Raw genomic sequence first — 24,762 nt, 5'->3', positions numbered from 1 at the left:
TTTGAGCACCTCGATTGGTGATCTTGTTTTTTTCTGATTAACCTTCCTTAAGCTGCACCGTGGGCAACAATTGTCCTAACGAAGCGCGTAATTATTTTCTCTAATTAAATCAATTAATGACGATCGGCAGCCACTCGGTGCAGGAGGACAGCACGTCTCCCGTTGCCGGATGTTCGTCCAATGATCACGTTGGTTTTTTTACCGTGCGGTGTACGAACGGTGTCCAGCCCCTGGGACGATACCTGGGCCATAGGAACAGAATTTTTAATCATGATTTATCACATAATAAGATTTAATAATTGCGTCCCGATAGAGTCTGAGCCAGGGCGGGAGGGAACAATGATTTATTGATTCCTTTTCGTGTTTTATTTTTCTCTCGCTACTGCATGAGTACGCGCCACTTCTAAACCAACTCGTGCTGTACTTTCCCCTTTCACACGCCATCCATCTTGCCCGCGCCAGCTTGTGAAATGACAGCTAGGAAAGAAGTGGAAGCGCACCGCGCACCAGGAAGGTGGGTGAAAAAGTTGTCATCGAAGCGAATCAGTTTCAATTCCATATAGAGTGGTGAGAAACGCGTGACTCTGCGCGAAGTGAGCGATGCACTCCCGTTCGAACTAGTTCCACATATCTTCTGCCACACAGTCACGTGCAGTCATAGCAGACAGCCAGGTACTGCAAGGGAACACACATCATCTTTCGAACCCATTGGCAGCTAGATCAGCAGCAACATAATCATCGGGCTCCCACTAACAATCCCGCTGACATGCGGTGGGAGCCCGAAATAAACATGGATCTCCGGGATCTGGGACACTGGGGGCCTCTAGGCTCTGCGAGTGGACGCAGTACGAGGAGCCACCTAGGATCGTGCTATCTGTCAGCGCTGTCTGCGTTGCGCTTGGTGGTGTTGTAGCTTTTGGCGTGTTACACTACATTACCGTGATTCGCAACACACACACCGTGTGTCAAAGTTCCCTGGCGCTCCATCCTGGGACAAATAGGGCCAGGTCCTGGGTTTCGTAAATTGAAAAATCATTAATAACCCGCAATGTTTGTTTGCTGCCTGTTATTAGTCGCGCTTTACACAACTTCCAATCCAATTGAATTTGTCGATACAATTTATGATTAATACGGTGGAATCGGGCCTACCGCCGGTAGGCTGTTTGGTTCGAAGCTCTAGGCAGTCGCAATTGTTCGTTTGTTACGGTCGTGTCGAGGACATATCAGCGGGGGTCACTCAATTGCACCCGGGCGAACAAACAACCACCCGGACCATTTGGGGTCTGGGGATCTACTGAACTTCTGAACTTCGGGTTTTCTCCTTCGATCCAATCCGCAACCGGTCGAGGGTGTCCAGCCCGGGTGGTGTCTTATTTTTACCTCTACCTTTTTTTTGCTTACACGTACAAGAACGAACGCTAACTGAATCTTGATCTCGTCACCCAGGTGCTTTGTCCGCTGACGAATGATCGTGAATCAAGATCAAATTCTTGGCTGACGAGAGTGTGACGTGATTTTTCTTTACCAATCAATCAAAAAGCCATGATACACAGTTTTTACGCGACACGATCGGCGAGGACGGACAGGCAACCCCGCTGTGGCATATGGCATACGGTTTCGGACGAACATTATCGATCGATCTAGTGTTTCGTTCTGGGGCTCCGGGACTTTGTTCGGTTTTGTTTGCTACGGCCCTTAATCTGTTCCACTGGCATGGAGCAGATCGCTACGGCTTCGATTCTAGTTCAATGGTTTTGAGAACAAGGAATTGAACGCATGGGAACATGTTTTATTTACAACAACCACCAAATTGTGCTGCTTACATTGTCCTCGTCAGAGGGAGCTTTGTTATGTATAGAGAAGTGGAAAAAATGGTACCTCGTATCTGTTCCTACAAACCGGATATTGTTAATTTGAGCGCAAAACAATGTTTCGTTAATGTTGAAGGTTAATCTCCGGCATTATACCGTTTTGGAGCTAGAAGGTTCCAAAGCTGACTGCTTCGAAGAACATCTGTATAATGTTATATACACTTGGATTGGTTATTGTTCGAAAAAGATTTAAAAATAAAATTGTCAAAAAAACTACATCAAAAATGCTTAAAGCAAGCCACTTTGAGCAAACCTTGCAGGAAATGGGTTCATTCTTAAACGCAGCTATAAATTCGAGTTCAACTAGCCAGCCAGAAACATCAGACCGTACCGAAGACGTTCCTTATCACGACTCAGATGGGTCGATTGCTTTTTCCACGGTACGGGTAATCCTCACGAAGCTCGGGTCCAAATGCCCGCCTTAAAGTAAATCTGCCGGAAGCAGAAGAAGCTGGCGAATCACGGTCGTGTCCCATAAGTCGCGGGGCACCATCAGATAAAATTTAATTAATCCTTATTGCGCTCATGACCGAATCATTAATTAGCTTCCATTTCTAAACGGCGCCCTCTACGATGCACTCTGCACACGTAGACACACACACACACAGAAACACATTTCGCTTGGCCAATTGATAATAACCGTTTCAGTTTACGACCACCCGCTGGTGCCTCATGCCGTACCTTGCCACATTCTGAAAAAGCGTCCAATCGCATACGATTGCATTTCTGAAGACGTTTGAGAGCTACGGGTTCGTGTCAAGCGCAAAAAGATCAGTGATCCGGGGAAGCTCGATGTTGAGGAAACATTCCGATGCATGAGTGAAGAAAAAAAGACCTTCAGACACTCACACGTGGTAGGATTACGTTTAGTCGCATATGGCACAAATTGCACGCCCGTCATGCCTAACGTCCAAACAATTTGGTGACGATTGGATCGTTTGAACGGTTCGAATTGCACCGAAATCGTTCCCAATTGAGTCACCATGACCATGGGCGCCGTATCGAAGCAATGCAAGATCGGGGGAAGCGTGAAAAAAAGTGAAAGGTTACAGATTCGGTACCCGCGTGGTGAAGTTTGGTAAATGATCTTCAGCGCTCGAATGATCGTACGCATTTATCAACAGTTGCGCGAACCGTGCTAGGAGGTTTTTGATACAATTCTATTTCGGTTTTGATCGGCTTTGAATTGGCACGTTTGCTTTCACGCGTCACCGCTTTGGACCTACTTATGGTGGCGGCCGCGAGACTTGGCGGTAATAAATGATCAGAATAAGTTATAAAATTTAATATTTTATTTTTATTTCGCATTGTTGTTGGTCCCGAGGCCACGAAGTGCCCAACTGGTATGCTGCCCGGGCTGTAGCCTTCGATGGGTCATGCAAAACCGACACGAAACCATAAACCGGAGCAGTGGCTTGCAGACGTTTTGCAGGAAAAAGCAACAGCAACAACAAAAATCGTACCTGTAACTAAATAAAGCGTAGTTCAAACTGGACCACCACTCGCCGTAACCGGGGAGAGGGCACCCTAGACGTGCGCTATTCCTTTCAAACGTCCTGCATACACACACACACATACATAGACGAAGATGACGGCGACGACGGACCAGAGCTGCCTCGCCCCGTCAGTCTTATTCATTCATGTTTGCTCTGCATGTGATGATTGGCCTGATTTGGACCGCTGCACGCCGTACGGCCAGCGAATGCCAAAAAGAGCACCGAGGTAATGAATAGATTGTAGTTTATTGGATTTTTATCCCACTGAGATCAAATTGCGATTGCACTACGGGCACCACGCAGCAGGGCCCGCGCTAGTTCAGGCTGTACGGTAGGCACACGCGGCACGTGGGAGGAACGGTACTGTCCGGGACGTGCAGATGATTGCAAAAGACTGGTCCAAGGCGGTCATGCGAGAGGAACTTCTGGTTGATATCGGTCATGCATACATCGACCGCTAGACTCACTCAGGCCGCAAACAAGAGCGAATTGATTGATTTCCACGGCACCATAAACCATTTATCCATTATCGCCCCGAGCTCGTCCGATCGTGCCGGTAGGAAGGTTGGCGAAGGATGCATGACGCACAAAAGGCTATTAAAATATTTTTGGGTTGATTTTTATTCCTCTCGTTTCGTCGCCTCTCGTCCATTGCATGATTTTGGTAGTTATTTGGGGAGCACGGAGGGAGGGTACGGAATCCTAACGGCGAAGGGCCCGATCGCACGCATTACGATCCCATTATGTTGGTGCTTATTGGAGTGTCAATTTCATTTCAAACGGGACTTGTGTCGGATCTCTAAACCACCATTGCTGGTTCCTCGCACAAAACAGCTGATGGATCAACAGGGCATAATTAAGACATAGTAGCCCACTGGGCCACTGGCGACCGGCGTTGGATGCATGGTTCGTTTTTACCAACTTTGACAACATCGTTATAATGACCGTTTGGAGCGTGCCGATACGTCTGGCCAGGCCGACGATGCAAAACGTCCGCATACGAAAGCGAAAGTGAACCATAGTTCACCTTTCCGAGCCTAGCACGAGTGACCTTAATTATCAGCCAGCATGCTGATCGCTGGTCGCCGTTCGCCACCCTGCTTCTTGGGGGAGCGCATAATTTCGGCCACCAGCGCCCTGATCGCCACGTTCGCCGGGCGCGTTTGGTTCCTTTGTTCAACCGTCAGTCATGGCGGTAGCAAAACAGCTCCAAATCAACCGAAAACATCGCCGGACGCGTACCTACACCGTCGACGCGACGACGGAATCTGGAATCTGGTAAACTATTACCTTTCAACGCGTCATTAAGCTAGACGCGTCCGTTCCGCATCATACATGCTGGGCTGGGTGCTGCGAAATTGGGTTGATACGACGCCAGGACAGTCTAAGACATGCCAAGACAGCGAGCTTTTTTCTGCACAGTCACGGGCGTTTCCTTGGAATGTGGGTTCATATTTACAAACACGGCTGGGTCGACCATACAATTGCTGCCTGCTGTGTAATTGATGCAATACAAGCATTGCCCAAATTCTTTCCGGATACGTTGCACTTACTGGGGATACCATTGAAGGGATGGTTTGATTAAGCTGAAAACATTGCGTTGTCATACAGAATCAAGATTTTTAAACCACGGTGTTGATTGTTGCTTAAGTTAAGAAGAGGTTTGTATAATTGAAATTGAAATAATATGACAAAACTTTTGGGCGAAACTGGCTCAACTAAGACCAAAAATGATTTACAAACAAGAGAACAAACTGAAGTTCACAGTTAAAGGTGATTACCTGATTGCATTTACTCTTGTTTTACCTCGTTACTTCGTCACAAGCTACGAGATTGAATTGTAAGATTAATAAGCACTTAGTATAAAAAAGCTGTCACTCAGGTCGGTGGTGGCTTTATGAAATTTTCTATTATTGCAGTATCGTGCAATAAACTGGGGCTGTTCATGATTACACAATTAGCAAATGAAGCTTTTCTTACGTCTCCTTTAATCGAGAGCACAATGGCACGAAGTAAGAAGTTGTGCTTGCATTCACCGCATTGTCCGCCACGACACGTAGCAAGCTGCTGACCCGTGCGATCGAAATATCACCAAAGCAAGGCAAGCGCTGAATGGCAGCCAAACAGGGAAAACGTTCGCTAAACAATTTAACACCATGTTTGGATAAATGGCTTGAACAATTTTTATCCCCGCAACGCTTTCTTTCTTCATTGCTGTTCTTCGTTTTCCACTAAGTCGGGCCTTGTTGACGGCCGCGCAAAGAAGATTGCCGGCTGTCGCGTGTGGCGTGATAGTATGCTCGTGATAATTTTCCCTCATTTATGCTATTTTGATTAAGTATTATGCACTGGTGCTCTCTTTCTCGTGTGCGCGGCATAACCTGCCGTATGCCCCTGTCCTTCCTCCCCATCCCCAGTCGCTACGAATGCAATTCCGTGTGTGAGCTTGCCATCATGGCATGCTGCAGGGGGGACGCTGTGTTGGGATTTATACCGCCCCACATACACTCACAGTTCGTGCAGCAGCAGATCGTCTCCTTTCTCCGGTACAACTATTTTCATTAAATTAAATTAAATTATAAAAGTAAATTGAATTCAGTGACCAACCGACTGACTTCACCCGGTTACTTGCGGTTAGTAGAGGCGCAATCATCCTCCTCGCCGAAAAAAAAGTATATAGATAGCCTTCAGTTTTGCTCATTTGCCCCCGGGGCTGCGCGGTGACACACGGACCCAGCTGGTAAGTTGCTAACCTGCCAGACTTGCACTGGGCGTGAAGGGAGCAAAGTAATAGAGAGAAAAAAGCCGACAGGTATAAATTCCTTGCCGCTCGAGTGTATCGAGCTACCGGTGCAGCAATGCTGAAACATTTCTACAACAAATTGTGCGCACTTGCCACGATTTTGTTACTCCTGCGCGCCGGCGAGGGCCAGGCAAGGGAAACAGAACGGCGAAAAGCACCTTTCTTTGGGTGGAGTGTCTGCGACTGTACCGAGTTAGCGTGGATCTCTTCGGTAAGGTCGCATGTCCAGTGGTGATAAAGTTGGCTCCACACTAAACCAGACTTTGATCACGACATCATGCTTGCAGACGGACGCTAACGATGGACGAGATTTTTGTGTCGATCGTTTGTGTGTGTGTGTGTTTTTTTTTCTATTTATTTTGTGCCCTGGCCTGTTGGTGCCTTTGCTCTGCTCTTCTAGATAGGTGAGCATCGATCGATAGTAGCAGACAAAAAGAGTAAAACAGAAACACGTTTCTCGAGGGGGGAGGTACAACCGAACCGCGGGCAATAAACATCGTCTGGATGAACTAATACTGGATCTTGGTACGATTTTCCACTGCAATCCGCTGCAGACAATTGCAATTGAAGTGATATTTGCTCTATTTATTTTTTCTATAGCGTTTCAAGTCGTTGATAATTAATACCACACTCAATAGATAGACACCCCGTTCGGGGCAACCGTTTTTCTACTAGCTCAGCTACACGCCGTCAGGTTTTATGGTGAATTAATTTTTGCCCTTGTGATTGGGAAAATATCTAAGCTCATCGAAGGGCATCTTCGGCAAACCATCCCCCGTTTGGCTGGCTTTTTCTACTGCCACGATTACTTATCGTCCATGTGCCATTAGCTTCGACACGAGAGGTTAATAGATTTAGTTCGTGATTCCACTTGCTCAACCCTCGGCAAAAGGTGCATTACAAGCTCACGCCCCATATTGTTTGTCAGGGCACGATAGGAAGTGGGAATCTATCCGGAAAGCTGGGTGTGTTTATTCTACCACATCTGGTCGTGATGGCGATTTTTTGCTAACTAATTAGCGCAGCATCTTAAAATTGGCCCTGCCAACCATCTTGTACGCAAAATTAGTTGAGAATATTTTTCAATTTAAAGCTCACTATTTTGTAAAGATAATAGTTTGGCATAACAAACAGAATTCTCGATTGACTGTTCGGCGTCCCTTTAGTGTGATCCATGTTGCTCATTCATATTGCGAGACTGAAATTTGTTAAAAGTTACACTAGCTCAATCAAGTGAACTAAGCAATCCGTCTACACAGGAATAAATATTCAGTTTTAGAAAGCAATTAATATTACATATATTATGTATAAATAGCTTATTTAGTTAATGCAAATGTTACATACTATCCATTGCATAGATAATAGTGCAAACCACGCCAATCACAGTCTACATACGACATGGAGTAACGATTCTTATAAAACCATCAGCTCTTAAATATATATTTTTTTTATTTATGGACGGACGGCCCGTTACGGTCACATATTTTATTTCATAACTGTTGGATAAATAAATCTGTATATTTTAACTAAATTTCAAGCAAATCATTTAAATAACATTAAGTTTGAAAAATAAAAGGGAATCACTTCGCATAGTTTGCTCAACGCGGTTTTTTTTTCTCTGCATAAGTAATGTGCAGTGTGTATAGATCCATCATCCATCAGATCAGAAACTCTGTATGACACCAGTAACAAAAGATGTTCCAATACCTCCAACAAAGATGCACACTGCCATCATGGACATAAAACCAAACAAACCAAATTACCGACCCGAGGCCAATGCTATGACATTTCTCAAATTCATAGCATTTACTACCGACACATCGCAGGCGTCACTTGAATTCTGCCCCCGTATCTCAGCATGAACGCCATGAATCATATTTACAGTTATGAGTATGATTCGCAGTTACCATCGAGCGCCACTTCTAGCGGGCCGCGTGGTCATGAAAATCCTTGACTTTAGCGTCTAATCTATCTGTCAGCCGGTAAGGCCATCATTACAGGTAAACATGACGACGTCGACGCCAGCACCTCGGCGCACCACATACCGGGCAAAGGGGGCAGAGTATGTGCGCGACGATGGAAGGGCAAAGAAAAGGCACCCGGCTTGCACTGCAATTATCGGGCATCCTAATGCTGGCGTTCAAATGTTCGGAGTTTTTAGTTATTACCGTCCCAGCGACTCAAAAATAGTCCACGATCCTACTGATGTGTTGCCGGCAGTATTTTTGTGTGTGAGCTATGTTTGTTTCATTTCGTTTTCGATACCCTTGAACTTCACAGCCCGGTAACGTCAAGCGCAAGCGATCGAGAGCATCAAGAAGGATGTCAGTCGTGTTGCTCAGTGTCAAGCCCGACGAGGTGAATCGCAAATCAGATGACCAGATGTTGCCTGCGCTGCAGCTAAGCGAACGGTACCGAACGGACGGGCTGCCGTTTATCGGATTCAAACTATCGGTGAACCATTTAATACTGAACCGTGAAACAGATAATTAAGTCGTTGAGACCCTCGCGTATAGAGCATTCTGGCCACCTGCTCCTCAGAATCACGGCCTATATTGTAGTGCACTCAGGCGGATTGCAAGAGTGAATGCTGCAAAAAAATCGAAAATAAAACTGCGCTCTCATTCAGAACTGCTGACGTCGCTTTTGTGGCCATCCATCTATTGCGTCCACGACCTGACACTGGAGCTCGTAACGAACGACTTTGACATTTAAACTGCTCACTTTACGATCGACTCCCGTACCGAAAATGCCGGCACGACCGGCATCCGATTTCATCTGCACCCCATCCGTTTGATCCATAGAAATGATACATCAAACACACAGATTCGTAAAATTGGCGTTGATGCTGCGTGGCCACTGACTTTATGAGCGGTGTAATTAAAGTTATAATTTTAATTAACTTCCATCTTGACCTACGCACGCATCGCATGGGCAAATCTGGTACACGCGCGCACAGACACCGTACACGTTCTTTTGCGGCATTGGAATGCTATTTGTCATTCATCTTAATAAAACATCGCTACCGGCTTACTTTCCTGACCGAAAGTGTACGCTTGGGTTGGCGAAAATGACGGCTTTCTCAGCTGTAGGTATTGCGCCGCGTTCATCGCTTGCCGCAGCGTCGAAGTCGTTTTTCAATTCAACCGCCATTTAGCGCATCATTTGCAAGCACTTAGTGTCGATTTAGCTCTCGCATTATTTCCTACTTGCTTCATTACATTTTCCTTCACGTTGTTTCATTTTTAGGCTGCACAAAGGTTTACACCAAAAGCTCCCATCTGAAGGCCCATCAACGAATTCATACCGGTAAGTGAAATTAATTTAGCGGTCGTTTGGCCACTGTACAAAGCTAATGAAAGACTTTATGCTTTTGAAGCCGCCATTTAGGTGTACATATGTTACTGAAAAGAGTAATGGTGTGTAATTTCGGGAATATGACTGCAATGAGCAAAAATTACATGTTTATGTGAGCTAATTTTTATTAACTTTGTTAGTAACTTTACCTTGACTGAGTAAACCAATCACTTTGATTGGTATAATCAGTGACTGATAAACGATATCACTCATACATGAAGCACTCGTTACATAAAGCTTACATATGATACGTAATATATAACGATCACACGAAGCAAGTTTTCAAACATTGCAGACTGATAATAAATTTTTGGCTTTCATATTCCGATGTAAATAAAACACCGTCACTACAACTTTGATTTCTACAGTTCTCTTCGATTGCCTACATCACATTTTTCTCGATGTATAAATGCATTGCTAAAATCATCAAGAAACATCCAGGCCGACTCCAAAATAGGTCTCGCACGAAAACATTCCCTTACGAGACGCATCACAGTATTTTCGCACCCGCTCACGATTGTAAACGAGCACGAACGGTTTTTCTTTCGCACGCCGGAAGGGAGTCGTTTTCTGCCGATGCCGGGTGGCTTGACCCCCGTCAGAGGAACGAATTGTTTCTTGTCCCGGTTTTACATCCATCCCGGGCGGCCTGGCGGGTATCATTGCGTGATTCTGACGGCGAAGGCAAACGGCCATCGATCGAAAACTTTCCTCCATCAATCGAGGCCCGAGCGGCTGTCCGCCGCTGTCTCGAAATTTTCGATTTCGTCTGTCAAGTGAAAGTCATTCGCAATTGTGAGCCGACGGTATATTCTTCCCATTGTACCTGCTCGGTGTCGGGCCCGATAGGGACCCGGTTGCGAAAACGGTGGATTGCGGCAACAAAAGAATAAAAGCAGTCTTTCACTCACTTGCTTCACACGCTCGGTTTGACCGTGCCCGGTCGGCATCTTTGCGCAAAAAGGGGTATCCCGTGCCCGTTGCGCTTGCGCGACGTCCTGTACACATCCCGGCCACATTGAAATTGGGCCCCCACCCGATCATGTCGAGAGCCTTTCGCGCCTGCTAAAGAAATGCCTTCATCGGAGCTATCTTCGATGAGCTGTGCAAATGATTGACGGTAGCAGCGGATGGTTTTGACAGCTATTGGCATTGGAAAATGGTCAGAACCATGGAGCACTCAATGGTCGACTGATGGACAGAGAGAAAGAAGCGGAAAGAGGAAAAAGAAATCCTTTCCGCACCAGCAAAAGTAACGCAAAGCGATTGTAGCTCGGCCGCGTCTCGTCAACCGACGCGGTACGTGATAAGAGAGCAGTAGAGAGGTACGAACAAAAAATGAGGCAGATTCCATCATTCCTGCCGGCTACCGGTGTGTCCTAAACGGTGCTGGAGTATGTTTTCACCACCAGTAGCACCAGCACGAAAGGTACATGATTGAGATGTTTTGGAAAAGCGGAGTGAATAAAAAAAATAATGCAATTGGACGAAATTCCGCCTCGTAACGTAATCATGCAATGCAATGAAGAGTACTCTTGTTTTCTGAGCTACATTTTTTTCTTTTCTTGGGGTTCATTCAAAGCGAGAGGAAGATTGATAGGAGGAGATATATCACACAGCATTAATTTTGAAAGGCAGCTAGTGAACAATCGAGCCCAACCATTTGTTTTACAATCCGGTTTTGAAGGTTTATTATGAGCATGAGTATTTTTTCCAGTTTCCGTTACACGTTGACAGAAAAGCATAGTTTATAGTGAGAATGAGCTTTCATCATGCTCTTCATTTATTGCAAAGGAAAAAAATATTATCGGTCTAGCATTTTGCGAATTAAATTCAATATCGATATTTAACTATGTTCAATTGGGTCAGAAACAGAAAAAAACCATTTCAACAATCGCATAAAAATTTGCAAAATGTTGTGTTTACTTCTTTCATTATTTTCATTTACATCATCAATTGGAATTTTTACTTATGAATCATTTCAAAGTGACTCATTGCAATAAATATCAGAGTACTTCCTATTCCAATGGCAGATTTCTTGAAAAATTTATTGCATGTAGTACAACAATCATTCAAATGTACATATTCCCTCTACTTATCCGTCGAATTGCATACACATTTCTCTGTACGGCGCTTAATGAATAGCCTATTCACTTTTCGTACAGGACTCGAAACACACTGCTGTGTTGAATTTACAACCTCCTTTAAGATTACAATCGAAACAAGCCTTACACTTTTTGGCACAAACACCTAAGACACTTATCGACAGCGCTTTTTTGCAAGAAATAAAAAAAAAATCACTTTCGTCCAGCACACATCACGCACCACCCTTTGCACGTACGCAATCCGTCGTGATCTATCAGTGATCAGAGCGCTGAACATTTATTTAGTGTTGCCAATAATTAATTCACCGCCGTACGAAGGGGTCTCGACAATTGTACGGCGTCCATTACACGCACCCGCCGATGGAAACCGATCGAGTGATCTACCCTTTCTAACCATTCCACGCGAATGCGGAACTGAATTCGTAGCCAGCTTCCACATCCTCTCCGTCCCCTTTGCGCCCTGATCGTACGCTACCAGCGCTCACTACGCAAATTTGCCACACTTTTCAGACTCCACGTTCGCTTCAATCAGTAGTAGTAGCCCGGGGACTGAAACGGGAGGAAGGACATGCCCAACACCGACCAACGTTCGTTCGTTCTTATCGAGCAGCAGCCCTCTTGTGGCTGTTTCAGAGGGCTAGCGATTATTCTCCCCCGTTTTGATTGCTGCTATTAGTTAGAGCTTGGCCACGATGTGTCGTTGTGTGAATGTTTGTACGTGTGCGATCACATACGCGCGTATATTGTGTGCGCGTGCAATGTGAACTACCAGTAAGCAATACCTGTCTTTTCACTGCATAAACACTGCAATCGATTGCAGCCGATAGATTAATGAATTCTCTTACGTGTGATGGCGATAAACGAAAAGCGAACGAAAAGTATACCTGATACAGTCCAAAGGTGTACTGTTTTGTGAAGGTTGCTTTGAAAAAAGCAAAAAAATTATAAAAAATAAATAAAAGCCCTCCAAAACCCAAATCCTTATCTCGTAGATCTAAGATGCCGAGAAGCCGACTGGATAGAGGAAAACTTCCATTTATAAGAGCTGCGGTTACACATACTGCTATATCACAACAACATTTTTCCATCGTTCACCGATGTGTGCGAGGTAACACAAACAGAAACGAAGTAAGATCCATATCCTTGTTTTCAAGCCTGCGTGCGGACGACAACGAGCAACGGGTGGTCGTAGGTGATCAACTATTCATAACATTTTCTACCCTTTATGGCCGTTTCGTATATCCCCACCATTTGCGTAACTGAGAAGGTCCATTCGATCGTTTCAGATGTGAATTCAATTTTTGTAGTTCACACCAATCGTTCTTCTAGCATGTTTTGTTGCTGCCCAAGAACGCTGACGCTAGAAGAAGAAAGCAGGAGATTAAAAGTAACCCAACGCACAGAAGTATTCGACAAGTTGCCTACCGGTATGCTCGGCGTCTAGGGAAGGAATGGTGATGTTTAAGTGATTTTGGAAGCGAAAGGAATATGCCCGCGGCACTAACCAGCCTCCAACACTCAGCAGACCGCACACTCAAGAATTATGATTGATCGCTGCCGCGTGCTGTCCGGAGGCATTCTGTCTCCGGTTCGATGATATTCCAGTATCGCAGCAACACCGGCAGCCCTCGACAACCATAAGCCTGTACCGTTCCCTTTACTCTCTCTCATCCCCAACTCCTCTCCTTCCTTTGCCGACTTCGGTCATTCACAATCAACCGTTGCTGTTGTTCACAGGCCTGAGTCGAGCGTTTCTTTCCGGGCGCTCGAGCTGATTCTTGGATTTGTGAAGCAGACAAAAAAAACTAAAAACTAACTAAAAAACTAAACTAAAAATCCCGATGGGTGTCAAGATTTGACACCATTATCGCGATCAGTTATTTGAGAGTTCCGCACACCCCGGAGCTATTTTCGCGATTAGCCATCGGTATCGATTCAAAGGGAATTTCGATCTCAACACTGCTCCCGGCTATTTTGCCAATTCGTCTGGGAGACTGTTTCCACTACGCCAGGCAGCTGCTCTGGTTTGTCGAGGCCAGTGCCAACTTTGACGAGGCTCGATCAATTAGGCCTACGTTTCGGTGACCTATGGAGACTCGCTCAATCGAGCTCCTTCCCTTATGGCTTCGGTTTTCCGTGCTACCGACCCAACCAAAACCCGACCGACCTACACGCGTCCTCCGGGCAGTTATAAAAACAATAAAACAACATTTAATTAGTCGTCAAATACTTTGCATGCCGTTCACCAGCCCCCGGGTGGGGTAGGGCCATAATGGTGGGGAAACAAAATTTACACCGATGAAAAAATACTCTCAAACTTCATCATCCGTGAAGACAGAGATATCGAGAGAAAGAAAGATCAAACAAAAACTAAAAAAAACCTCTCAGTACAAATTGCAGACCAATGCTGCTGGTTCAACAAGATGGAAATGTAAGAATGACGATAAAAAGGGATACTCACGAGATTCGAGATACACGGTTAATGAAGTTCCATTTTTTCGGCTGGTAAAAGTGAATATGGGCCATAAAATTGGCACACGGCGCAATAATGATATCTTCCCCTCGGGGGGGAGAGTAGCAACAATTTGGATCGCTTTCGACACGATCGTTGAGACACTGATTTTTTGTTTTATTTCACTTGTAAATGTTAAAACGGTCCCCATTGGGAATGAAATTGAGCATTTTTCGTATCAGAAAGTCAAATATGGGTCAACGTGAGCCTAATGGTTACAAAGTGATATCGTAGTAGTAGTAGTAGTAGACGTAGTTTTGTATTATTTAGCAAAAATCCTAAGTAATAAAAGAATTTCTCTATTAAGTAAGTAATTTGGGAAGGACAAGAAATATTTATAAATAAAAACAGCGATGAATGTTGGGGCTTGAAGGAGAATATCGGCTGCTCTTGCTCGTTAGCTATTATCATCAACAAGCCCGGTCAGCAACCAGCAACGGTCGGGAATAAAATTAAAAAATCCAAATCCAATATCCTAGTCGACGACTGCAAGTTTTGCTGGTATCATAAAAATGTAACTGCGAACAGTGAACCCTTAATTTGTACCGTTTGACTTGCGCCTTTGATGATTTATGTCCACCTTCATATGCTGCAACACAATACTCACCCCGTTCGTTCGTTCGCTTGTTCATTAGTTGAAGGCTACATTTGAATATTCAATTATGGGGTAGCTCCATTTTACACTATTTTCAAAGCATATAAGCCCACTAAAAACACCCACCTCTCCCTACAACGCAACGTAAAACTGTCTCTTTAATCCTCCTTTCTACCTCCCTTCGAGGTTTGATCCTTAACCTTCGATCAAAAACACCTAGCGAAGACAATAAAATAATTTAATCTCCTATACGCCCCTTTACGCTCAGTTACTTTTTTGCTATGAGTGTTACTCGTCACACAATACAATCAAAACATATAACATTTTTTCCATCTTTCCCAAACGCTCACCTCCAGCGAGGATGCTGCGGGCGAAAACGAACACAAGCACCCTGGGGGAAGGAAAGAAGCAGATAAAAACAATTTTATTATTATATATCAATTTACGCGCCAGCTTAGCCCTATTCCGACTCCAAGCCGTATCAATGATTCGTGTCCGCTCGAAAATGCCTTGACCAGTTTCCAGAACTTCAACCTCATAAGCCACCCCATAAAACTTTACGATAGGTTCTCCTCTCACAGGGTGCAGGGATCTGTTTTATCGGTCCCGCTGATTTTTTTTATGTTTTACTATGAAATAGCCTATTATTTGGATTTTTTCCACGTTTGCTAGCATACGGTTGATCTCGCCTTATATCTTGCGCTTCGGTTTGGTCGTAAAAAATTGTCCGATTAGCAATAAATTGTGTAATAATTGGTAATGCGAGGCGCACGGTAAATGTCTCACCCTCACCCACGGTAATGCATCGTAAATTATGTGCAAATTAATGCAACTACCATTGATTTCGGTGTTGCAGTCGGTCAACCGATACTCACAAGAAGACCGTTGTGTCGTCTAGCCATCTATAATACTTTGCTCATTGCACTACTTTCTCTCTCGCACTTTCGATTCGAAGTTCAACAATCTGCTACAAACACTTCAAGCTTTACTATTAGAGTCCAAATAGGACGCTCTACAAGATTGTCACAATAAATGTAACATTTTCTTCGCCGGCCGTACACATCCCTCATTTGGGACGTTCAAAGCTTTCCGACTTTGAGTGCCCTACAGTTTGGGGGTTGCTCGATGATTGGAAGGCAAAAAACAAAATCACCCATAACAAAAAGCTCGTTCATGTCAATAAGGTGTGAAATCGATAATTTATATTGGATTTTCGCCTTTAAATCGTTCATGTTGCTTTCTCTCTCTCCTCACCATTCATTGCCACCTCCCGATCACATCAGCCGATCGATTGGCGCTGGATTATTGAGCTATTTCAAGTTACGCGCCTTTAACGGGCCCCAAAACCTCCACCGACCTTGCGTCGCGACTTTTAAGCCGCTTTGCCGCAGCATTTCGGAGACCTCTTCGAGCGGTTTATCGAGTGCACTGCCCGGAGCCAATTTGTTCCTAAAGCATCTCGACGCTAGCATGACGCAAGGGAGGCGAAAAAAATGAAACCCAATCGCTTTTTCTACCGCATGGGCGCATTCTCCCACGGCCCACGCGTTCGGGACGAGGGTTTTGATCTGCTTTCGATCGGGTCAGCTTTGTTGATTCCGTTTGTTTGCACTTACGCTCAAGATTAACCGACGCTAGTTGAGTTTACTGAGTGATGTGCGCGCTTTAAATTTGGAGGCGCTAAGGGACATTTTCGAGTGCCGGGTCAAATGTTGGTCACGATGGTCTCTTATGTCCAAAATCGGTACATCTATCCAATAAACCAGTTAGTTGAGTAGAGAAAAGTACTACAATTCTACTGACTTGTTTGTTACTGAGTTTTTACCATCTACTGCAAAAAAACTTAAATCATTGATGGTTTATTTCCAAAGAAATGATATTTTTAGCCATAAATGCCTAAAAATGTAGGTGATTTTCAATAAATAACACTAGGGCCTATATTCAATGCATAAGACATAAAGTATTAAGAGTATTTAGTGTTTAAGAAACTAGTGTTTTAAGTTCCGTCCAATTTTATTTGCAGAAAACTTTCGTTTCGGTATGAAACATTAGCTAAAATAATAATGATATAGAATGTACGTAAAGTTTCCATTCGATGCGATTTATAAATCATTGTAGAAAAAATATCTCAGAGAAGCTACGAACTGGATTTTTTCTCAAATAATGGCCTGTCCTATTCAATTTTTGTAAATATTTGGAACACTTGTATCACACACTCACCACCATGCGTGTCATTGTTTGTCAAGCGAATGATAATTGACCCAGCTAAAAGCATCCCTACACCGCAATCTCGACCAGCTTAAATTGATTTGTGATAATAAATTTCCATAACACTATCAGCAACCAATCTCAGACCGTTTCGAAACGCGCCCTTAATCAAATAAATGTTAAACCCATCGCAAACTCGCCCGCCCGCATAAATGCTACGCTTGTCATTTGCCAACCGGCCGGATCAGATCAGATGAAATAGCAACAGAGAGGGAATGGAGATACGAAAATAACAAAAAAATAACAAGCCCCCCAGCCACTTGACACGCCCCGATGCCAAAGATGTGCTTGCTTTTCGCCTTGTCCTTTCGGCTGAGCGGAGCCGACCATGTTCAACATGCTTTAGGGGTCACAATGTCAACCGTAGATCACCGAATATCGCACAATAAATAATTCCCCTACGCCTTGAACGCATCTCTTAGCTGAGCGATAAAGCAGAACCACGAGAGAGAGTCACTCAAGTGGCCACTCGCGCACGCATACACACGCGCAGGCTCTTGTACCGGAAGCCGGCCGAAACCAAGATCGAGCAGAAATCGAAGGCTGGCATAGAGTGGAAATGATGTACAGAGACTCTTCGAGACGTTCGGGCGTTCACTCGGCTGCGTTTTGCCTGAAGCCAAAAGATGAGCATATCGATGGAAAAAAATAGAAAACGTAAACATAAAGCCTTTAAATAGGGAACACCGGAGACATCAACATCAAAACGAGAATGAGAGAGAATAAAAGTGACCGATTCGATGAAGAGAATGGCAACAATAAAGAAACGAAGCAGCAAAGAAAAGAAAAGAAGAATAAAGTACGAAAAAAAGTGTAAAACCGACAACGAACAGAAAACGGAACGAGCGAAAAAGCTCAGCGAAGATTTAATGAATGGAATAAATGAATGAATTTGTACAACATTTCCTGCTTCACCGGTTACACCAGGCGGCTCTCCATGTTCCGTTGTTTTGTGCCGCCTAGTCAAGGGGACCATCTGGGTGCTTACATCCCGCCGTCCCACTCGTTCTTCGTCTGCTGCCTCTCGCTTCCTCACTCTCCAGCTACCTTCAAACCACTAGATCGATCTTCCTGACCAGCTCACCCAGCAGGCACAGCATCACATCACTTATCAGTGATTCGTTCCATCATCCATTCCATTCCAATCGTTCGAGACTTGTTTGTGGGGGATTTCATCAATTTCCTCACGGCCCGTTCCGTCCCATTCGTCGATCTCTGCGTGGTGTGTTGTCTTCCCTCGCTTTGCATACCCGTCGACCCGTTGCGGCATGTTCAGAGCATGCAGAGCTGCGCTTATTTTATTTTTATTTGGTGGTCATTCACCAACATCGCCTTCACCAAACCGAACCGGCTCATCGTCCCCATGCTCAAAGTTTACATTTTGTTTGAGTGCCACTGGCACAGGTTAAGGCGAAAGACGCTTAATCGTTGGTGAATAGTAGTGCCAAGTGTGCGGTAAACTTGGTGACAAACAGGGAGAAGAAGTTTGTATGTTTTTTTAGCTTTCTATCTTAATCTTTGCATTACGCTTCAAACAGGTTTCATCTTCATTCAAGAAACGCTAAATGCATCCATTCTGTGCAATCCCACCCAAGCGCTGATCGTTTTACGTATCACGAGTGTCGATGAAAGTCGGGGAAAATGAGCCGGTCCGCCTGTACCATTTCCAGTTGCCAGTTTCTCCACCCAGCACTAGCCAACGCCATACACAGCGGAAGGTGCTACATATTAAACGATTTACCGATGCATCAAGATCCAACCACATCGTGATAGCGATCCCGTACACGTTCGGCGTTTCTTAGTCGAGCCAAAATTGCAACATGTTCAGATTGGACCTGTTCATGATACCTGTTTTCTTCCGTTTTGAGTGCGCCCAAACCCAAAAAGTGTCACCAAAAGCATGATTCCCTCGATACCATGCGTGGAAAAAAGGGAGGAAAGTCCCCAGGGAGGATGGTGGTAATTTATTTAATGTTTTGAAACATAATATCCACTGAAATAACGAGTGTTTTATTTTCGCTGCGTACCCACGGCGCTATATATGGAAAGTGTTCATCCCCGGGGATGGACACGATAATTGGCCCAAAATTTATGTTGTTCAATGTGCCGGCTCAGTACGTGATCTTGTTATCTCCTCGTTTTTAGAGAGAGAGAGAGAAAGAGAGAGAGAGAGAGAGAGAGAAAGAGAATTATCTCGATCGCATCACTACTCGATTAATTTGATGTTGGTGGAGTGTCAAAATTGAGATCTCCTTCATATTTGGTGTCATTTTTACACTTACTTTGATGGGCTTTCTTTACCTACGTGATATGGGAAAAAAAGAGTCTTAAATACGAAATTTTAACGCAATTTACTACAGTTTGATGTGTGGTTTATATTGAAGATTGGCGTAAACTAGTAATGCATTTATCAAAGAAAGACAACGTGAAGTGAGTTTAATTTGAATTTGTAGAGATTTAAATAGAACATTTCTCTGCATATTTTTATTTCTCCGTATGTTTTGTAAAAAAAAACGCTATAGATCCTATTTTAAACAAAATTTATCATAACATACATCTCTTTATTGAAATGTGTTATGCTTCTTCGTTAAATATACTCTAGAAGCTTTAAAAATAGCACAACGTTTAACACGTGTCTTCTTGAATTTTGCAAAAAGCTGTTAAACTACAGCAAGCTTCTGATTGAAAAGCGAATCATGATCGTGTCTCGTTGATAAATCACAAATTGTCATTCCTTTGAGAAACAGGCGTAAGAAGAAGCGATAGACGCTCTGCTGAACATCCACAATTTTTAGTACACATCCACGTTCATAGCTGTTGGCGACAATGACGACGACAACGAGCATTACTAATGATCCTGCACCAGCAGACAGTGTGTACCAGCCAAGACATGACGAGCGAAACTTCACGACTACCCGAGCTAGGGGTACGGAATGTAAATGGATTAAAAATGATCTGTCTGATTAGCGGCGCGTAGGTGTTTCAATTTTCGAACTTCTCATGATTCCCTATGAAACTGCTGCAACTAATGCCCCCGGTGTAGCTACAGTGGGCAATTGCACCCTCGATTCGTTGCCAGCGAGAAGTGGCTGGTAGCATTGTGTACGGAAATTGAGCAAAGGGAGACGTGTTTTCCTCCCGCCATTCGACTAGGGCTAGCCACTGTGATCCGATTGTGCGGTATCTGGCTAGTGGTGGATGATTTCCTCGTTTACTGCGCTATTCGCTCACTACATTTTCAGCCACAAACGAGTCCCGCTGAATTTTGTTTTGTTTTGCCATTAGGACGCCGTCGTCGACTGTATACTAGTGTTGGGGCTCTGGCAAACTCATCCAGATGACAGTTGACAGTTCTGATCGGTAGGATAGTTGGTGTGCCCGCCCCCGAGTTTGTCCCGAGATCTCGCGCCCTCGTACGTTAGAGGCAGTGATGAAATCAGGAAGATTTACGCGATCGCAACAAGATTGATGATGAATTTTCTCTACACTCAAATGCGCGGCCAAACGTCTTCTGCGCCGCAGTGACATCGTGTGAAGTTTGCGGAGGATATAGGCGATCGTACTGGATCGCTTCGAAGAGATATTACGAACGTCGTGCAGATGATTCATACCGTGTCTTTCCGTACAATTTAACCATTTTGCATTGCACCAGTCTCGGTTTGCGATTGACTAATTTATTATTTACAGTGCCCACCGCGGCAGTACGCTCAACCCACCTGCATAGATCGCCTGTGCAGATGATCAACAAAGCAAACTTTGTGTGTTCGTTTCCTACTTCCAGCCGATTGCTCGCGGGAGGTGGCGATTTGGGTCAATCCCACAGAGGGAAATTAGAAACGAAATATCATGCAACATAATTACCTGCGCATGATGATGAAAAACTGTGCAATATGTAATGTGTCAGAAGGAGAAACCCACGGGCGATACATTATGAACATTATCTTAACCGGTCGGTAAAACGATTGCATACATTGTTCCTTGATCGCGCACGCGATCGCACAATTTCCTGCCGTTAAATGTGAACTCACCCAAGATAGCGCGTGCTATCGTTTGCACTTCAGGTACGATTAGCACGCTTTAGTAACTGATACAACGATTCAGCATCAGAATACATTTGTATTCTCATATTTATGTCACCCTGCCGATAGCAATTTATCGATTTTAAAATGGAAAAAGTTTCCCCTTACTCTATGGTAGATTAGAAATAAAACGATCGCTTACTCATCACCACTTTCCGCGGCTCAAAATAGATAATGTCTAGGCGAACATTTTTGCCAGCCCATAAACTCGGCGATGACCGGTAAGGTCAAATTCTACCGGTAAGGTCCTCCGGTGAGCGAGAGACGCAGGGAAGAGAAGTCCATGGCTCGTTATAATAAACCTCGGCCGGCACATTCCATTCGCGCCTCTAATCTCGCGCCCCCGATCAGCTCTCGGATCTGGTCATCTGGCAGCGGAAATCGTCATCAGCGTCACCTGGACATGATATCCGCTCGTCTGTTCGGGGAGGCTTCCGCCGGTGGAAGGAGGAAGAAATCCAAACTTATCGAGGCATAAATTAAATTTTTTATTGCTCATAAACTGACCGTCAGTCCCGATGGGGCCCGATGCCGGCGTTTGAGGTGTCTAAAAAAATCTAGTTAAGTAGATGTCTTCTCCTTACTGGAAGAAGCTGTTCGCGTGCACACATACACTCAGCCATATACATGCGTACGATTACACACGCACTTGCTGCTCCGGCCGCTTGAATGAACCACCCAAACTGGAAGCTTGATAGAAACCGCAGGGACCGCAGATGAAAGGCGATGAAGAAAATTCAATAAGAATCCATAATCGTAAATTATGTCATATTTATAGTCGTTTAAAGTATGCTCATGCGGTCGCGTTTTATTCACGGAAGGGGTTAAGCGAAAAAAAAACATGGCTCGTTGGTGGGTGACTGAAGACTCTCCGCACACCTTGCCACATGCTTCCGCGATAAGAATCCGGCCGTTTTTTTTTTTGAGTGTGTCACGTTCCGCAAGACACCGATGCGCATTTCTTTTCCAACCAGTTTCGTCTCGCCTCTGGCCAGTTGTGCCCTCATTTATCCCACGTCTACCTGCGCACCGGGCGTGATAAGCGTGACGAGGTTCATATCTATTATTTAACGCTTCTGAATCCATTTATCTCACACCGAGTCCAGCCGTGTGCGCCACGCCGGGGACCGCAGGCCAAACTTTGAAATCACAACTTCTGATTATCCTCTGGAAGCTGGTCATGGCGAGCAATCGTATCGTTTGTGTAGTTTGAAGAGAAGCGAATAGGCAAAGAAACCAAAACAACGCAGTCGATTGGCAGGTTGTCTGCACAGGGACCGCACAGTACGGTTTGCGCCCTGCTGTGTTTGATTTGATTTTGTGTATTGGCAAATTAGTTGGAGGTAGACAAACATACGAATAACTTAAGGATGCTGTTAGGGCAAATTTCCAGCTTCATGTTGAACCTGTTTCATAGAGCTTTGTTAGTGTTGCTTTCATTCAGAAAGCAGTGCTGTGTATTATTTATTACTGTTTTTAATTATTAAGAAAATATGTAATTTACATTAAAAAATACAAACTCTCTGCCTTAGGACTATCCGCATAGGGTTTATGTTGAATTGCTTTAATACGATAATTAACCTTCTGCGTGATGCATAAACGCTACCCTTGGTAACTCCCTCAAAATATTTCACACGTTTCATCGTTTCCGGCAGCATTTAACTTCTCCGCCTTTGGTGAAACATTAAAAGCCGTTGGTCATGATCTGTCCCTGCCTTGACTTTCCTGGCCTGAGTGCTGCACGTATCGGCATCGCGATTTCTGACATATGACCTCTCGAAATCATTATTTTTGTTAATTTACGTCCCCGCTCGGCAGCCAGTGTCACCTTTCTTCAATAATTTAGAATAAAAGGACGTCGCCGGCAAAACAGCTTCCTGGCGAACGAGCAATACATAAATCAACGTCCAGCCACGTCGACAAACCGCTCCATATATGGACACCACGCGAGGTGGATGGGGCACAAACATCAACCTCCCCAAAAGCTGTCCGCTCTTCCTTCGGCGCGGCTAAACCGATCCACTTTTCAGGCGATGATTAAATCTTTCAAAGGGAAAGATCATTTCAACCGATTGGACGCTGAAAGACTACACTGATGTGTTGTTTCAAACGTTTTTCGGACTCATTACAGAGACCTCATCACACAAAACCTCACACGAAGTCAGAAGGCCTGGTGTGTGTCTGGTTTGCCCATGGTTCCGTCAGGGTTGTTTCCGAAAGTGATCGTGTCGATAGCACTCGGTGTCCTACATTTCGCACCGGTGCTGCACCGTAGGCTTTTAGTGAAATAATCCAGTAGCTAAAACACCGCTACCCCGAAGAATAAAGCCCCTAAATGCCTTTGTACTTTGTCCACTTTTATGATGAATGATGATATTTCGGACAACCGCTTGAGCTAGCTCGAGAGCGCGAACACGATGTAAGCAGCAGTACTACCTCAGCAGCTCGTACCAGCCGTTGCTGGAGCGATCGAGCGACAACGGTTTCAAGTGACTTCAACGAGTGTTGTTGTTCTCAAACAAGCATCAGGCGACGAGCGTGAGAAATTTAACAACTTCATAGATGCTCGCGTTCCCGCGTACCCGCGATCGTAACCGGGTCCGCGCTGGTGTCGCGCATTAATTTTGTACCACTTGGATCTTGTCGCATTTGTCCATCGGTTTTCTATTATTATTAATTCCTGTGTTTTCAGCATCGCATCATATTTATGCTCGAAGGCAACACGGTGCAATAGAGTAGCTTGCTGGTGGTGACAAACGAGCCTGATCGGACGACGTGCGGCTGGCGACGGGTTCGCAGCCTACATGAAATTCATATTTTCATAAAAACCAGTTTTATGATCTGTTTGTTTGTACGTGTTCGCTTACGGGACATTTTTGCTAGAGAAAATAGTGACGTATTGGAAAGTTTAATACAATGCGATAATAAATAGCGATTTTACTGTTTTCCTTTTGATTCGATTCATTTTATTCATTTTTGTCTATTAATTCCAACACATCTTACACGTAAAAGACATTTTTTACCCATCGTAGCTACCCACATTATTCAACCGCTACTGGCGCCAACGGAAGGTGAAAATCATAAAAGTGCCGAAGCTTCTGACTACTCGGTTGACTCAAAACATTACGAATTACGGCAAACCAAACGCCAGCAAATGTGTCTGTTTGACTTTGTCTGTTTCCACTCTACGGGTCGGTACGCTTTACTAAACACCCCGAATGTGGCTAAACAATAACCCCCGTACACATCGGGACGATCCACCACCAAGTGCTGGCGATGTTGATTTTTGTAATACACTTTTACTCTTCTCGCTAACGGTCAAAATAAGTTTTGCCATACCTGCTGCCTGTTCAATTGTACCGGCGTAATCTTCGTTTTCCCTAAAAAGCTGTTAAGCAGATATTGGCTGCTCTCTTGTACGACACAGTCCATTCATCCATTGCAATCCCTGCCCGCATCCAAAAAGTACTGTTCCAGAAGTCGTTAGCAACGGGTGAACGGACCCAGGACTGAAAAAAAAACCTCCACTTTTCGCCGTCATCGCGTTCCTCGGTACACGCGTTCCTTTTCGTTTGGTGCTAGAGGAGCTGTAAAGTGACAAAATGACATGTCTAGGGCTCTTAGGTTTACACATGCAGAGTGCCGAGTGGATCTGAAGTGTCCGATATCAAGTAAC

The 24,762-nt window shown here is 44.6% G+C and overlaps 1 protein-coding gene across 3 annotated transcripts in view; it reads left to right on the top strand.

Annotated features, from left to right (window-relative positions):
* LOC121593760 (dendritic arbor reduction protein 1-like) overlaps positions 1–24,762 on the top strand; it is a 100,908-nt gene that overhangs the window by 51,062 nt on the left and 25,084 nt on the right. For all 3 annotated transcript variants that reach the window (XM_041916424.1, XM_041916422.1, XM_041916421.1), the window contains exon 6: positions 9,420–9,479. In XM_041916424.1, the coding sequence (XP_041772358.1) occupies positions 9,420–9,479 (60 nt within the window). The remainder of the gene's footprint in view (positions 1–9,419; positions 9,480–24,762) is intronic.

This window comes from Anopheles merus, chromosome 2L, assembly GCF_017562075.2.
Source record: "Anopheles merus strain MAF chromosome 2L, AmerM5.1, whole genome shotgun sequence".
Classification (NCBI taxonomy): domain Eukaryota; kingdom Metazoa; phylum Arthropoda; class Insecta; order Diptera; family Culicidae; genus Anopheles; species Anopheles merus.
Note: the sequence above shows the minus strand (reverse complement) of the source record. Positions and strands in the feature narration are given on the sequence as shown.